Source organism: Zootoca vivipara, chromosome 1 (genome assembly GCF_963506605.1).
Source record: "Zootoca vivipara chromosome 1, rZooViv1.1, whole genome shotgun sequence".
NCBI classification, from domain to species: Eukaryota; Metazoa; Chordata; class Lepidosauria; order Squamata; family Lacertidae; genus Zootoca; species Zootoca vivipara.
The window spans coordinates 72,453,609-72,469,953 of NC_083276.1; the positions used below are offsets into that span (position 1 = coordinate 72,453,609).

The following is a 16,345-nucleotide window of genomic DNA, read 5'->3' on the forward strand; positions in this document are numbered from 1 at the left end:
TCCTGTATATTTAATTTAATAGCATGACAGTCGCTGCTCCCAATTGGCTCGCATCCAGATCCTGGGTGCCCCGCAAGATTACGTCCAGGGTCACCACCTCTCTGGTTGGTTCCAGTATCAACTGTTCCAGGGCACACAATTTTGCCTCTTTCTCATGCCTGGAAGGCATGTATCTGACGAAGTGTGCATGCACACGAAAGCTCATACCAAAATAAAAACTTAGTTGGTCTTTAAGGTGCTACTGAAGGATTTTTTTTATTTTGTTTCGACTCAGACCAACACGGCTACCTACCTGTAGCCAGTCTTTGTGAGGGTAGTTGAAATCACCCATTACTACAATGTCTCTTCTTTTGGATTGTTCCTTGATTTCATCATCTCAAGATCTCCCTGAGGATTTTGAACAGGGGGGTAATATAGCATGTTGGGGCCCATTATCGCAAAGTCCAGTAACTGAATCACTTGTCTTGATACTGCATACTTGTAAAACCTGGCAAGTTTAAGGATAGGATAGGTAAAGGGACCCCTGACCGTTAGGTCCAGTCGCAGTTGACTCTGGGGTTGCAGCACTCATCTCACTTTACTGGCCGAGGGAGCCAGCGTACAGCTTCCGGGTCATGTGGCTAGCATGACTAAGCCACTTCTGATGAACCAGAGCAGAGCAGCACACGGAAATGCCATTTACCTTCCCGCCGGAATGGTACCTATTTATCTACTTGCACTTTTATGTGCTTTCGAACTGCTAGGTTGGCAGGAGCAGGGACCGAGCAATAGGAGCTCACCCCGGGATACGGACAAATAAAAATTCACATACTTCTGCAATCTTTAAATAATGTCTCTTCATACATCCATTCCCCCTTTTACTCACTCCTAAATGCACTCACCCATACTGACACTTCCTCATATATAAATGCCTACATTCCCTAGCTTTGATATAAACCCACAATTTATGTGGGAGTTACGTTCCAGGGATTGCACTTGAAGCCAAAATTGCATATGGTCAAAGCACATTGGGTTCAGTGATGGGTGGGGTTGCCAAAGTCATTTCCCCCAGAACTCTGCCCCCTATCTGCTCCTTACTTACTTACCATGTGCATAAAGCTGAATGTGCACAAGTTAAATGTCTGTATGTTGTGGGCTTACTGTATTGGAAACATCCCTTGCTCTCTTCATTGCCTCCTTCCAAATGTAGCAGTTAACAGAAGCCCCTCCTTAGGCTGAAACCCCCAGGTTTATTCTCTCTTCTTTGGGAGGGCGAGGACCCAAAAACTTCAGCTTATAGTGGATCCCTTTACCTGCTCAAGGGTCCTTGCAGATGGTCTGTTGGTTGAGTATTTATCCTGATTTGTTCGCACAAAATTTACAGGAAGATTATATGGCACCACTATATTCATTCCATTTTGTCTGCATTGAGATTATATGCCCAGTGTTGTCATTATCCCTACTTTCCAGTACATTGCCCATCGCTTTTCTTACCACAAAAATGACGAGGTTTGTATGTAAGCTGCTTTGTTGCACAGGAGTGACAATGCACTTAACCACATAGACTATATTTGCCTATATATGGTTGAATCATGCCTCGCAAACAGCAAGCCATTTTAATGGGTGACAGCATATAAAAGTGGGGAAAGCCTCACCCAAGTTACAACCCACTCCATGCCACCTACTGGGGGAGAGAAAGAGAGATGTCTGGTTTCGATCCAGAAAGTGGCTCCACATTGGCAGGTGTCCCAGATGTTATCCTCCAAATATAGCCTCATGGACAGGAACTGGTTGCTGCAAGTCTGAGAGTACAGTACGAGTTTCTGGGAGAGAAAATTATGCTTGCTATTGAGGGAAGGCGCTCATTTGCAAGCGAGAGAAGCCCTCTTCCATTCTGGAGTTGCATTTCGAAGGGAGTGCATAGGGGAGTTTTGCAGTACAATATGAAAATCAGTATTTCACCATCGTCTGTCTTACGCTTTTTGAGCTGTTTGATCCTATATGCAGAACCATTTTTTCCTGTTAATAATGATGCCCTTTGGTGTTATTTTCTTTACTTGGTGACATTTTCTTTTAACCCTAGCATTTGCTTGATTGAGGAGGCTGAAGGTTTTATAGATTTATTTTATTTTTAAAAAAACACCTGAAATAATGCCTGGGCGACTATTTCTACAACTGAAGCATTGTGTATATAATTGGTTATATGCCACCAGGTTTAAGGAGCTTTTCAGAATGAACGTCACTTTTATCACTAGTGAAACTGGAAACCAATTGCACACACTTGCCTTGTAGCTCTTGCACCAGTGAGGAAGTAGGATAGGATCAAGCACTAATCTTTGTTTGCCTGGATAGGAAGATTCCCCCGAAGCAAATGCCAGGGTATCAATCACTATCAGCAATGCTTTTTCATCAAGGTTTTTTTCGACACTAGCTTAGGAAAAATAATGCTACATGGTACACTTTAAATGTTCCACTCTCGAGAGTACATGAGGAATAGAATGGGTGAGAAGCCACACAATTCGTCTTACATTTCAGGGTTCCCGGGCAGCTAAAATCCATTTGATTCAGCAAAATGACTTTGCTCAGAAATTGCCACACTTTGTCACAGTGGGCACTCTGAAGGGAGGAGCAGGCTTACCGAAGGGAGGAAGAGGGGCAGTAGAAAACTAACTAGAAATGGAATAAAACCATAAATGGAGAACACACTTTTTACTGTCCTTGTAAAAGCTGTGCCATAATAAATGTGTCAGTATTTTTAGGTACAACACAGTGTTTGCTGAGTGAAACTGATGTGGCAACCCGTCTGGGAGCTGCTTGGATCATGTTACTTTGCACAGCTTGGATGTTTTAATATTTAGTATCCATTGCAGAGGAAAACTGTGAGAATCTCAGTAATTTGAGTGGCATGCAAATCACAAATACCAAGACCGGAAACGAAGTATGGATTTAAAATGCACTCTATACGTGATCTGCCTACTGTTGTTTTGGATGAGGGTAAACTTTTAGGGACAAATTGTATCCTGAAATATTTCAGATTTCGGCCATCACCTGGAGGATGTAAAAAGCTATTCATATTGAAGAGAGGGACTGAATATCAAATGGTAACATTTATTCTGCAGCCATCAAGTCTCATTGCTTTCAGGACATTTGAAATTTTTGCTGTGTACTGTATTTGCTGTCTCCCTCGATATGGATTAAATGTCTGGATACACAAAATGGGAAGCAGTCAAGAGAGCATTCTGCATTTTCCTATTTGACCTCTGTGTTTGTGTTTTTACAGGCCGGTGTTGGCTGGATGCTCTGGAACTGGCCTTGCGCTGTTCAAGCCTCTTCAGGCTCAGTGCATCCAAGCAAGGGAAAGATGGAGAGTTGAATTGCTCGGCTGATTCTTCGCATGCTGGCCTATACAACCTACTGCACACGGCTACCATCTCGGATCAGGAACTTTTTCAGTAAGGATGTACACACTTACTGCTTATATTCTGAAGTTCTGTAGTGGTTCCTGCAGTTGAGAGTACTTTTCATGCATCTGCTTTAATCCCTTCTAAGTGGTAGCAGTGAGTAAAAGAGCCATTTTGCAATGAGAGCATCCTTTCACTTGAACTAGGACAAAGTCATGATGGCAAAGGTGTCTGCTTCTGAACATGACTTGCCAAGGAGCAACAGTGAGAGAGGGCTCTTGCCTTAATGCCCTGCTTGTGCATATTCTGAAAGCAATTTTTCTGGGAGAATAGGATGCTGGGCAAGATAGGTTGCTAGCCTGATCCAACAGGGCTCATTTTATGTTTTCAGGCACCACACACACACACACACACACACACACACACACACACACACACGTCCTATTTTCTGTTCAGCAGTGTGTTCCTAACATTTGTGATAAACATAACAACATCCATTGCTTTCTAAATAGTGAGTTTGTGAGTAAAAAATCTGTCACCTAGACATCAGGAAGGGATACAGATTCAACGGTGGTAACTAGGTGTAGATCATTTCCAAGGAGTAGCATTTGTCTCCCACATATTCAGGTAATGCTAGCAGTGTGTTCCATGATGGGATCAAATCCTTCAGTTAAACATCTTCCCCTTGGGGAATTAAGTCAATTAAGCTGACATGTTATTATTAGTAAGTCAGTTTAATTACATGTAATGCTTTCTTCAGCTTATTTAAATTATGCTTGGAAATTTGAGAAGCAGACATTGTGTCTTCCATAAGTTGGTCATCCTCCATGGAAGAATTCGCTCCCCAGCTAGTGCTGTCTTCCTGTGCTGGGTGACTACACAAGAGAAAGTAATCGTGATTACTTTCCGTTATTGGAATGCCCATACAGGGAATGCTCCACTTCTGTTTCAGGTAGCACTAGCATTAAGTCTTTTCTGTCGGTTACAAAAACTTGCTGATGATTATTGCTAATGGGAATTTTCCCTCTGAATTTTCATGTCTGCTTTAGGTTGAGTTTATGCATTGCTGCACTCATTCTATAATTCTAAGTTGTATATTAAATAGAACTCCCATAACCTGTCATATCTTTCTCTCCCCCCCCCCCCCCTCTCTCTCACACACACAGCATATAGCATCTGCCTCTACTGTGACTGTTTACCTGGCCATTAAGCAGGGTTGTCAGATCAAAATTTCAAAAGCTGGGGTGTCTGTTCAGCAGATGCCATGGAGATTGAGGGTTCTGAAATCAGGGGCGTACCTGCTTCCTGGTCTGTGCTGCTCTCACAGTCTACGGGATGCTCCATCTAAAATCTGGTAACCCATCATGCAGTATTAATATTTGCAGGGATTACAGATAAAGGTTTTATCTGCTTTCAGTCAATCTGTTCCAAATACAGCCGTGTCTCTTTATTCAGACAGACAGAGAAAAAATTCTCTGAATCTAGAGAATCAAGTGAAACTAGTACTTCTCCCCATCTGTTGCAAACAAGGGCCCCTGGAGACAACCTATTACTGAGCATTTGCCCTGTTTTGCTTGCACAACACTTACTTGGTGGTTAGATTGCATCCAGTCTTTGCTAAGCAGTCATAGAATCCTAGAATTGTAGAGTTGGAAGGGTTGCCATATGCCCTCTTTTTCCAGGACATGTCCTCTTTTTCATACGTCATAGCGATCCATAGTTAAAATTAGAAGTCAGCAAATGTGTCCTCTTTTTTGCTCTTCAAAATATGGCAACCCTAGGGCGGTCATCTAGTCCAACCCCCAGGAATCTCAGCTAAAGCATCCATAACAGATGGCCATCTGCTTAAAATCCCCCAGTGAAGGAGAGTCCACAACCTCCTGAGGGAGCCCGTTCCACTGTCATTCTGAGCAGCTCGTGGATTTATCCGACAATGAGGACACATTCTGCATTCACCCTAATTGCTTGCAAGGTGTTTACATGTGTTGCCGTTAGTCATTTGTTCATCCAACACTTTTCAATGCATTCTCCCATCACTTTCCAAATGGCAAAATGTCTGTGTTTTAAAAAGAAAGTGGGTTAGTTGCACACAGGTGACAGAGCACTTTAATCCACCTTACATATGCAACCCTTAAGTTCCCATATGCCTTTTTGTCTCCAAAATCCAGATAAAGGACCAGCTTAGTTTGCTCTTTGGAGCGCAGTAGTTGTTGTTCAGGAAGTCCCAGTTGGTGCAAACAACTAGACGCCAGGGCTTGATTCACACTTTGTTTAAATTGTTTCATGTGGCTGTCCATTTGTATGCGCTGTTTTCCATTTAGACCTATAACACACATCACATAGAATTACTACTGTAAACTTTCAAAACTTAGTGGCAAGTGCTTTGCAAATGATTCCCATGTGGATCAGCTCCCCCTACAGTTTGAATTCCAACATGGTCAATCCCCAGTTGTTTGCCATTGGAACTGGGCCCAGAGAGCATGAGCAATTTGGGAAACCAGATCTATCCTATCCTGCATTGTGGAATAAGTATTCCTTCTCTGTCATGCCCTTCAGATTGGGCATAGAGGGCATTTTTCATAATACTGTAGAAAGAGACCATAATAATTATCTATGAAAAAGTTGGACTGTAGGCATTTTTTTAAAAAACAACCTTAGTTGCAACCTTAGTAGAGCTCAAAGCAGTAAATCAAAGATATGATCTTTGGGCAAAACACATAAATGACCTTCCATGCTCCAAAGTGTAAGATATTGACATAGAGGTCTCTTCATTTGACTTTTAAAGTGGAGTTGCAATGTGTTGCTGTATGCCTTTATTTCAGATTTGCTTGATTCTAAGCCTTATTCATGACAGTTCTGTTCTGAAATGAAACTGAACGGAAGGCTAATTTTGCTACTACAAGTGGACATATTATTGAAAGATGGTAGAGATGTGGCTTGGCACAAAGCCTGAAATCACTCTATTTGATTAACATGCAACTGTAAAGCCTCTCAGTAAAGCTTCTCATGGTTTTTGGAGAGTCTTTTATGCCAGCCACACAATTTCAATAATAATTAATCTCTGGTTGTTTGTAGGACTGGCTTTAACAATGAATACAGTGGAACAATGCCTTGAAAATAATTGTGAGGACTGGCAAAAGTCTTTCTGCGTGCCAAGTGGTGAGGGGTCTTCAGCCCCCCACCCAAATTTTTCAAGGAGGGGGCTGTGCTCCCCCCAAATCCTGTGGCCCTGCTCCACCACCTCCTCCCCACTGATGTCGCGCAAGGAGGAAGAGGCCGAGCATGGAGTCCAGTTCCATGCCCCCCATTTCCCACCCAGTGTACGAGCGCTGGCATCGCAGCAGCAGGATGCCCGTGTATCCTAGCCCGGCGTGCAAGTCATGTGATGTGTAACGTGATGCGCCCCTGCAATATTGGGGGGGGGGGCCAAGTCGGCGCCCTTGGATTGGCTAGTTCACACTTGTAGGATAAATTGACTAAATTTTCTTTTATCAGGTGACAGTCCTAATAATAACCAAAATCTAAAGCACCCTCAGCCAATTCTTCTTTCCTTGGGGTGTTTAAGCAGAGGCTGCGTGGGGAACTGCAAGGGATGCCATTCCAGCTTCCTGCATTCCATTCCTGCTCTGAACTGTTGTTGGACTCTGGGGTACCTTCCAATTATGTGAAACATTTCTTGAGAGACTCCCAATGGCACTGCAGAGCCACACTTCATTGCTTATGATCCTTGGATCTGATGAGCAACCATATCTTACAAGACTTCCAGCACCTTGAAACTCAGGCTACGTACACACAACATCTTATTCTATAATCAGTGGAGACAGAGGACTTGGTTTTTTGATGTAGTCCACACACGATCTAGATCCATTGTGTAGTGTTTGCCTCTGGAAAGTGCTTCTTGAGAAACTGATTTCATTCCCAAAATAAAAGCTGCTAGCAGATTTGACTCTGTGTTACCCTGCAAGTTTTCCATTTGAAAACAGATGAAGGGGGTCCCGGCAGTGGGAAGTGTGTCCACACCTGCCCAACAGCATTCTGGGTTGGTGTATACCAAAACTGTAATCACCACTTCCTTCTTCATTCACCTGGGGCATGTGCATGGAGGAAAAGGTGTGGATGACTTAAGTCAACGATTCCCAAATGCATGTTAAGTAAGCACACCTACCCTTGTGGACAGCAGAATCTCGAATCAATCAAGATTGAGAGCTGCTAATGTTAAGGAGGAGCAAGAACGTTTCTGGGTTGAGAAAAAAACTACCATTTTCGTGCTACAGACAGATTAGCGTGTATGCAGCCTAAGACATTGTAACCATCTGTGTCTTTCAGCTTTAATGAGTCAGCTCTGGAGAACCACCACCTAGAGAACGATGGTTTCTCAGACAAATCTGAAAGGGACAATATAGAAGAGTCTGAGAACGAGATGCATGAGAACAGCCGGAAGACGAATGAAAGTGAGAGCGATCAGTCCGAACTCCACGGGGAGTCGTCCCAGGAAAAGAAAGGGACCACCTACTTGGAGCAGAACTATGAAGAATTTGGAGAGGTAACCATTTTAACGTCTCTCTATCTAACCACAGAGTTTGTTATCCATCTGTCCACTGCATTTTTCGCCTTATGATAGAAGACTCTTTCCTTCGTCCCATTTCTTTTATTCTGTTGTGAAGAGCTGAGTCGCACTGACAAAGTCGTTTGCAAGAAACAGCAGGAGCGCAATTGCCCCTCCAAGAATCTGTTTTCCAGGACAATTTAACATGCCTTATTCCAATGAGAAGTGTAAAATGTGTTGGTTTTTCCTTCATATCATGAACAAAATGAGCTGCTTGTGAGCTGTAATAGGCCAATGGACTTACGGTACATTAAATGGCTTACTAGCAGAACCACAACATTATTTCTCACCCAGTTTAATAACCTCAGGGCACATGCTCATGCCCAATTAGAGAAAACTTTGTTAACTTTATACAATTTGTTACTTTTTTTGTGTGGGAAAACTAGAGTCAGACATGGAATTTAAATGGAATATGAAAAAAGAGGACTTTGATTGTATCATTATAGTGTTTGCCATTGCGCCATTGTATTCAGTGATGCTTACTCCCTTGTAAGACCTTTGTTCATCCCACTCTTTTCAATGCCTTTCCCTGTCACTTTCCAAGCCACAAAAAATCAGATTTATTTTTTTAAAGTATATTTATTGTGCTAGGGCAGCAGAGCTCTTTAAACCACATCAAAGGCACAAACCTAAAGTTCTGGTATGCAATTGAATTCCACCTGCAAAATTCTAAAAGTCTGGAGGCACACTAGCACAGGGTTTGTTGTTTAGTCATTTAGTCGTGTCCGACTCTTCGTGACCCCATGGACCAGAGCACGCCAGGCACTCCTGTCTTCCACTGCCTCCCGCAGTTTGGTCAGACTCATGTTGGTAGCTTTGAGAACACTGTCCAAACATCTCATCCTCTGTCATCCCTTTCTCCTTGTGCCCTCCATCTTTCCCAACATCAGGGTCTTTTCCAGGGAGTCTTCTCTTCTCATGAGGTATTGGAGCCTCAGCTTCAGGATCTGTCCTTCCAGTGAGCACTCAGGGCTAATTTCCTTCAGAATGGATAGGTTTGATCTTCTTGCAGTCCATGGGACTCTCAAGAGTCTCCTCAAGCACCATAATTCAAAAGCATCAATACTGTATTAACATAGGGTACCCCTCTATAAACAGTTAAGAATGTAATTTTGTTCTTGATTCCTGTTGTTGGAAAGACTTGCTTTTCAATCCGTTGTGATATATATGTGTGAAGCTAAGATATATGCCTCGCAAAGTTGGCAAATACATCTGATGAAAGCACTGACAGATCAATACACATCATAGCTTATAGTACCACTGCAATAGCTTTTCGTCTAACAGTTTCCATTATCTAAGGTGGATCAAGCTTAGGGATGTTGTTTGTCTGGGGCGCAAGACAGATTGTAACTAATAGAAATCGATAGAGAGGGGAAAGGTTCATTGCTCCTCGCTCACAGGCTTTCTTTTTATCAAACTCCGCTCTGCGGCAAGGGGCATGGCGCTAAGTTCCCATTATGGGTTTGCTCTAGGGAACAATGCTCTGCAGGGCAATATTGGAGCATAAAAGATGCCCAAGCTAGGGAAATGCAGCAGCCACAAGTTTCACCTTGTATCTGTAGTCTCAGTCACCTTGGGTTTTGTTTCTCAGAAAATAAAGCAGGGTGGGGAGGTTGTGCAGTTAACTTTTTAGAATATCCAAGGCCATGCAATGACTTCGGAGCTTAAGGAGTTCCTGATTCACCTCAAGCCACCTTGTTAATGGCAAAAGCCAACTGTCTGTGAAGTGATCTGATATCCCAGAAGCTTGATTGGTGAGTTCTTCCTTTGCACAGCCTGCTTCTCTTACAGACCCAAACTATTCCATATTTTTTTACAGGGAGAATTATGGAGAATGTTGAGGTGGAGCTTGGTTAGCAAGTGCCTTTCCCACAACCACCTTACAGCATTAGTTAAAAGTAGCTTAAAAGCAACATCCAAGTGCTAGATAAGCTTCTTACAGTTTTCTTTGCCATTAAAAGTTTAGATGTTGGGCCCCAATGTCAATAAAACATTATTTTTGCCCATTGTTGAGAGGAAAATGCTGAGGTTGCTCCAGGAGGTGCATAAACCAGCCTGTTAAAGGGGTTTGAATCTGCATTAATTATCTCTGGATGTGCTTAGCCTTGTTGAATTGCACACAACGATGACCTGGTTCACACATGGCAATATGTCAAACCATGACTTAGCATGAACATGCAAGCTCCCTCAGAGATGAGGTTGTGGCTTCTTTGCTTCTTATCCAGTTGTTCTTCCGCAGCAACGCTGAGTCATGGTTTGGCTTAACCTGTCCTCCAGACAGGCACGTAGCAAGGGAGGGGCGGGGAGGTGGGGCGCCCCTGGCTCCAGTCTGGTGTGGGCAGCGTGTGGGGCAGCGCTGCCGACCCCTGGCCCGCCCCTCGCCTCCTCTGGCCAAGCGTGCAGCCCTCCTCTGCCCTCACGCGCTGGCTGCCGCTGCCCTCAGAGCTCGCTCACTGCTGCCACCCTCGCGGAGCACGCCCGCCACTACCCCCCTCACAGAGTGCGCCGGCCGCCGTAGCCGCCCTCACGCGCCACCGCGGAAGGACGTCGTGACGCATGCATCAGGCCGTGTCGTGACATCATGACGCATGCACCAGGGCGGTCTGCGTATGTACCGCCCCAGGCAGCCAAGCAGCACTGCTCGCCACTGCCTCCAGACCTAGGCTTGTGGTTTAGCTCTCTTCAAACAAACCATGAGCTGTAACCAAAGTTCATCCTGTGCTTCACAGCTCCTAGTCTGGCTAGGAGAGATAAACCACAAGCCCAGGTTGGGACGACATGCTAAGCCAAACCTGCTTAGCTCAGTGTAGCAACAGAATGTCCAGAGGAGGAGGAGCATGTCCTCTCTGGCAGCCAGCATGTTTGCTCATTCATCCTGAGCTATGGTCTGGCTTTGTGTTTAATGTGTGAACAAAATCAGAGAGTGCAACTAAACAGGAAGTAGACACATGGCGCAAATAGGAACTTCCTGACTTGATCTACTGTTTAGACATGCCTTCACAATATGAATTTCTCTTTCTAACCAACCAGTATCTACTGATGTTTTTAATTGTTTTATGGATGTTTATAGATCATTTTTTAAAATTATTTTTATATGCTGTAAGCTGCCTTGATATATACTTTATGAAAGTGGAGATTATAAATATTGAAACAACCAAATGGAGCATCAGCAAGCTGAAAGGGTTTTCCCCTGCCCTCTTCTCTTTAGACAGGCGAATGCTCTCAAACAGAAACAGTGACCGATGAAAACAAGAGCTTGATGTGGATCATCCTGAAGCAGCTGAGGCCTGGCATGGACTTGTCCCGTGTCGTTCTGCCCACCTTCATTTTGGAGCCACGCTCCTTCCTCAACAAGCTTTCCGATTATTACTACCACGCCGACCTACTTTCCCAGTAAGCAGCGCCTGCTGGCTTTTTGATGATGCAGTGCGCAGATGTGCACCCATGTGCCAGGAGTATTAGTCTGGCTGCAGCTGGGATGTTTGTATGCTGGAAAGGGCTCCCTGATAATACGTGAGGCTCTCAGAGTTAATCGGCTGGTGCCGTAAATCAGGACAGGAATCCATTTCAGTGACCTTTAGACATCAACAGTTTATGGGAGCTGTGAGGAAAGCAAAGAAGAAGAAAAATGAGAGGTGTATTGATATGATTTCTGCTGCACTCAGCCTTGCCAATGTGTAATTGGCAATAACTGCATACCCAACCTATTGATAGGTTAGGTTTTGTGGGAAAAGCAGAGCAAACATATAGGGAAGAAGAATCCTGGAGCATTTTTTAAGCAGCAATAACATGTACAGTAAAAAAAAAACCCTAGATGCTTTTGGAGGTATAATTAGGGGGATATTATGCAGGCCTTTAGGTTTGGCAGACTAGGACTGCTCTCCTCTGTGCACTTTCTGGGAATACTTTCCACTAAATACAGTGGATCTTACTTTTCAGTAAACATAGATAGGATCTTGTGCAGTAGGAAACCTCCCCCCCTGCTATAAAGTGAGGCAGGATCTAAAATTAGGATATTTTAATGTGCAGTCTGCATGAGCTGGTTTGCAAGGGGTGGGATAAACTTAAATGCTCTTTTCAGATTTCCAGCTAGCTTTTGGTATTGATTTTAAGAGTCAGATGGGTAAAACATTTCAGAATCTACAATTAAATGTCATTGACCCTTGTGTAAGTCTCGCTGTCTCCACAATTTTTATTCAGATAAATGGAGGAGATCTGAGACTTAATTTTCTCCATAAGTAGCTACAGCATTAGGACTGTGGTGCTATAGGCTGTCTGGTTCTCTCAAGTGGCTTATATGACTGTAGATTTCTCCATAGCCCTGCATTTTTAATGGAGTAGCTCATGTAAAACACTACTCATATTTTACTTTTACATTTTATGTCATTGATTTGTTCTAGTATTTAAAAAATTTAAACCTCTTTGGGTGCCTTGGGGAAAAGGTTGGCATATACATGCAATAACTAAATACCCATAATCATGTAAAATTATACTGTAGCCATGAGCTAAGCTACCCAGCCAGGGTAAGATTAAGATCAGGTGAAGACTCTTAGATGAAGTATTCAGGCAGTTCCATTCAATTTAAGCTTTGATAGTATAAGTACAAGTTAAGTTAACAAGGGAGACTTGAAAGGGTTTCCACATTGTGGTGCTGTTGGTTCTTTTTGTATCTGATGTGATTTCATGTGTCTGTAAAACCACCTAGGGCAAGCAGATCAGCTAATTACTCTTCTCCTATAGAGCTGCTCTTGAAGAAGACCCATATTGTCGAATCAAGCAAGTCTTGAGATGGTACCTATCGGGCTTTTATAAGAAGCCAAAGGTAAGATTATGCTTAACTCATACTCCAAGGATGCTATAGAACCCTCTTGGGTTCAGGATAAACTAGATGCATTATTCTCCCAGCTAAAAGCTAGCATTGCAAGCCTGCAATTTTTCAAGAATATTTTGTGGTCAAGGATAAACAGAATGACTAATGTTGGTTAAATAGTTATTGGGTGATATCCAACATTAGTAATAGTCAGGGTACAAATATTGAAATCAATGAACTTAAGTTACCCTGGGTATAACTATTGTTGGATATCACTCTTTAAATATAGGGGACTTCTCTTACAATCCTTCTGGAGATAGAGATTTTTTTTAAAATAAATAAATGGAAAAAAGTAAGGAACCTCCAGTTTCTCCCACCAAAACCATCCAGCTTACTTAAGAGAACTCACAGGCTCAGGCTTTGAGCACCGGGACATTGTATTAATTAATTAAATTTGTATACCACCCTTCTTCCACAGATCTTGGCAGTTCACAACATAAAAATTCAATTGAAAGCACAAAATAATGATAAGAACAAGAACAAAACACACACACACACAAACCGATACCCCACCCCTTCCCACAAACACATTTAAAAGGGGTATAAGAGGTTAATCAGCCCAAGGCCTGGTTGAACAATACCATTTTCATCTGGTGCCTAAAGGTGTACAATGGAGGCGCCAGACAAACCTCCCTGGGGAGCACTCCACAAACGGGGAGCCATTGTAGAGAAGGCCTGTTCTTGTGTTGCCACTCTCCAGACTTCTTGTGGAGGAGGCACACAGGGAGAGCTTCAGAAGATGATCTCAGGGTCAGGTAGATTCATATGAAGAGAGGTGGTTCTTGAGGTACTGTATTGCATAATGGTGCTTTGTGAGGTCGGGGAGGGAGGAAGCATGAGGTATTTCTGCTTCCTGTTCCATCTGCAGATTTTGTCTCAACTTAAAACTACTTTTTCTGTGTTGCTCACATAGAAATTCCAGCTCTCAGTTCTTTATTTCTTAGTAATTTCTCCTGGAAGTAAATAGCAATTGTCTATGAAGTTGGAGAACCGCTTTCCAATCCAGCAGCTATTGCTCCTAGTTCTCATGCTAAGACACTTCATTTTGTTTCAAGTGCTGTATTTTGGGAAATATTCCTGTTTTTCTTGTTGCCAGCTGAATGTTTCCATCTCTAAACAGTTTGGTAGCCCAGCTGATAGTTCCATGGTTGTGGTTGGTTTTGTAATTAGATGGGCTTTAGAAATTATGACTTTCTCTTTCACTCTCTCTCTTTTTAATCCAAAACAAAAGGAATTAAGAAAATTTCAAAACTGATTAAGAGCTGAGCTTAATTTGACTTCACTGAAGTCTCAAAAATTGGCACATAGTTCTCAAACTTGGTCATTGTCCAGCGATGGTATCATCACTGGTATAATTTACCAGTAATGAAATATATTTGAGCCGCCCCCAGTGTAATTGCAGAGGAAACAAAAGAAGATAGAGGACTTGCCTGCCAAGTGTCATGTTATCTTGATTGAGCAAAGCAAGGTACTCTAGCAGCGTGAGGTGTTTCCCCAAGGGAAGGGAAACCCCCTGGAATTGCAGGGAGTTGATAGCACAAGGCTTAATTATTGCAAACATTTCCCAATATCGACACAGGGAATGGGTACTCAACTATTTCATAGAATTGTAGAGTTGGAAGGGACTCCAACTAACTCCATGCAGGAATTACTCTATTGATAATTTGGGCAGACATAGCAATGGTTTGCATAGCTGCCAAGTTCTCCCTTTTTTTAAGGGAAATTCCATTATGCTGAATAGGTTTCCTCGCAAGAAAAGGGAAAAATTGGCAGCTATGATGGTTTGGCATGCAGCCTCGAAAGCTTTCTATCCTCCTGCCTATAATTCTTCCTCTCTGGCACAGTCAGTGCAGTGAAAAAAGCCCAAATGTGCACTAGCCCTAGGTGGAGATTTGCAAGAAAAACCAGCCAGTTCAAGTGGAGCTTGAGTAGATGTTGTGATGTGAATTCTTATCTCCATCTGCATCAACTGTTCACTCAGAAACCTATTACACAGGATTGGATCCAGACAAAGTTAGTTGGACTTGGGTCTCACTGATATCAGCATAAAAAGTTTGTCATGACAAAGTCATATCCCACTGATCTTAGAGGCAGTTAATTTCAGCTAATATAAAACCTATTGTTGTATCGTTTATGTTTGAAAACAAATATGTATATGTATATGAACATTAAATTCTAACCCACAGATTGGGACAGTGTTCTATAATAATGTATTCTGTTTGATTCCTCTCTTCCAGGGAATAAAAAAGCCATACAATCCCATTTTGGGAGAGACCTTTCGTTGCTGTTGGTTTCATCCACAGACAAACAGTCACACATTTTACATAGCCGAACAGGTAAATCTGAGCAATTACATGCACCAGATTAAAACTGAACATTTTGGTCTATGTAGCACCATCTAAACTGAACCCAATATGTACATATTGTGTGTATTGTAATTACAATACATATGTAATTTTGTCTTCCCTTCCATTACAGGTTTCTCATCATCCTCCTGTTTCAGCCTTTCATGTCAGTAACAGGAAGGATGGTTTCTGTATAAATGGCAGCATTCTAGCCAAATCTAAGTTTTATGGTAAGACATCAGAGTCAAACAGCTATTTATAGTAGAAAAGAGTTTACCCCATAGTCACTTTTCTCATACCAACTTTGGGCTCCTCTAGACAACCAGTTTATTCAGCATTCATCCTGCTTTGCTTGCACAAAGTTTACACAGAGGTTGAAGTATGTCTTGTCTATATTGAGCATTAATTCTAATTTGTTTACAGGATGGTTATAAACAATGAGCATTCATCCTGATTTGCTTGTGGGCTATTTACACGTATTTCCATTAAGCATTTGTTCATCCCACACTTTTCAAAACATTTCCCCATCACTTTCCTAACTGCAGATAGCCTGGGTCTGGGGGTTTTAATTATGTGAACTAGAAGGTGGTATTCAACATTGCGCTAAGGTGGAGGTTTTGACAGCGCAAGCATTTCTGTTTTCTGTAAATACTTACTATCAAGGAAGTTCTTAAGAGATGAATCACTGAATCATTTTGGCTTCTCTTTGTCCTGCTGTGTATTTGTAAGAGGGGCAGTCATATACATCTGCACTCTTTTATCTGCAGGTAATTCACTTTCGGCATTGCTGGATGGACAAGCAAAACTTACCTTTCTAAGCAGCGGGGAGGAGTACATCATTACTATGCCATACGCACACTGCAAAGGTGGGATATTGTTGGGGCTCTGAAGTAGGGGGAATTGCGGGCCTCCTTCCCTTTCCAGGCGAAGTTATTTTTCTCTCCTTGTAAAAAAGAGACATATATCACCAAACTTAGGGATTTATAACCGTAATACCTTAACATCAGGTCGGACACTGCAAGATCATGGATCAACTTTTTTTAAGAAAGATGAACAGGGTGTATCCAAGGCTGCCATACCACTTGCACAGCAGGCTTTTTTTTTTTTTGCTCTGTGGAACTTCCCTCTCCTTTCTCCTGCAGCC

General features: G+C 42.6%; 1 protein-coding gene across 2 annotated transcripts in view; it reads left to right on the forward strand.

Annotated features, from left to right (window-relative positions):
* Positions 1-16,345, forward strand: part of OSBPL5 (oxysterol binding protein like 5) — a 133,718-nt gene that overhangs the window by 105,763 nt on the left and 11,610 nt on the right. For both annotated transcript variants that reach the window (XM_035120805.2, XM_035120813.2), the window contains exons 8-14: positions 3,260-3,431; positions 7,707-7,923; positions 11,195-11,379; positions 12,727-12,808; positions 15,094-15,192; positions 15,335-15,431; positions 15,969-16,067. In XM_035120805.2, the coding sequence (XP_034976696.1) occupies positions 3,260-3,431; positions 7,707-7,923; positions 11,195-11,379; positions 12,727-12,808; positions 15,094-15,192; positions 15,335-15,431; positions 15,969-16,067 (951 nt within the window). The remainder of the gene's footprint in view (positions 1-3,259; positions 3,432-7,706; positions 7,924-11,194; positions 11,380-12,726; positions 12,809-15,093; positions 15,193-15,334; positions 15,432-15,968; positions 16,068-16,345) is intronic.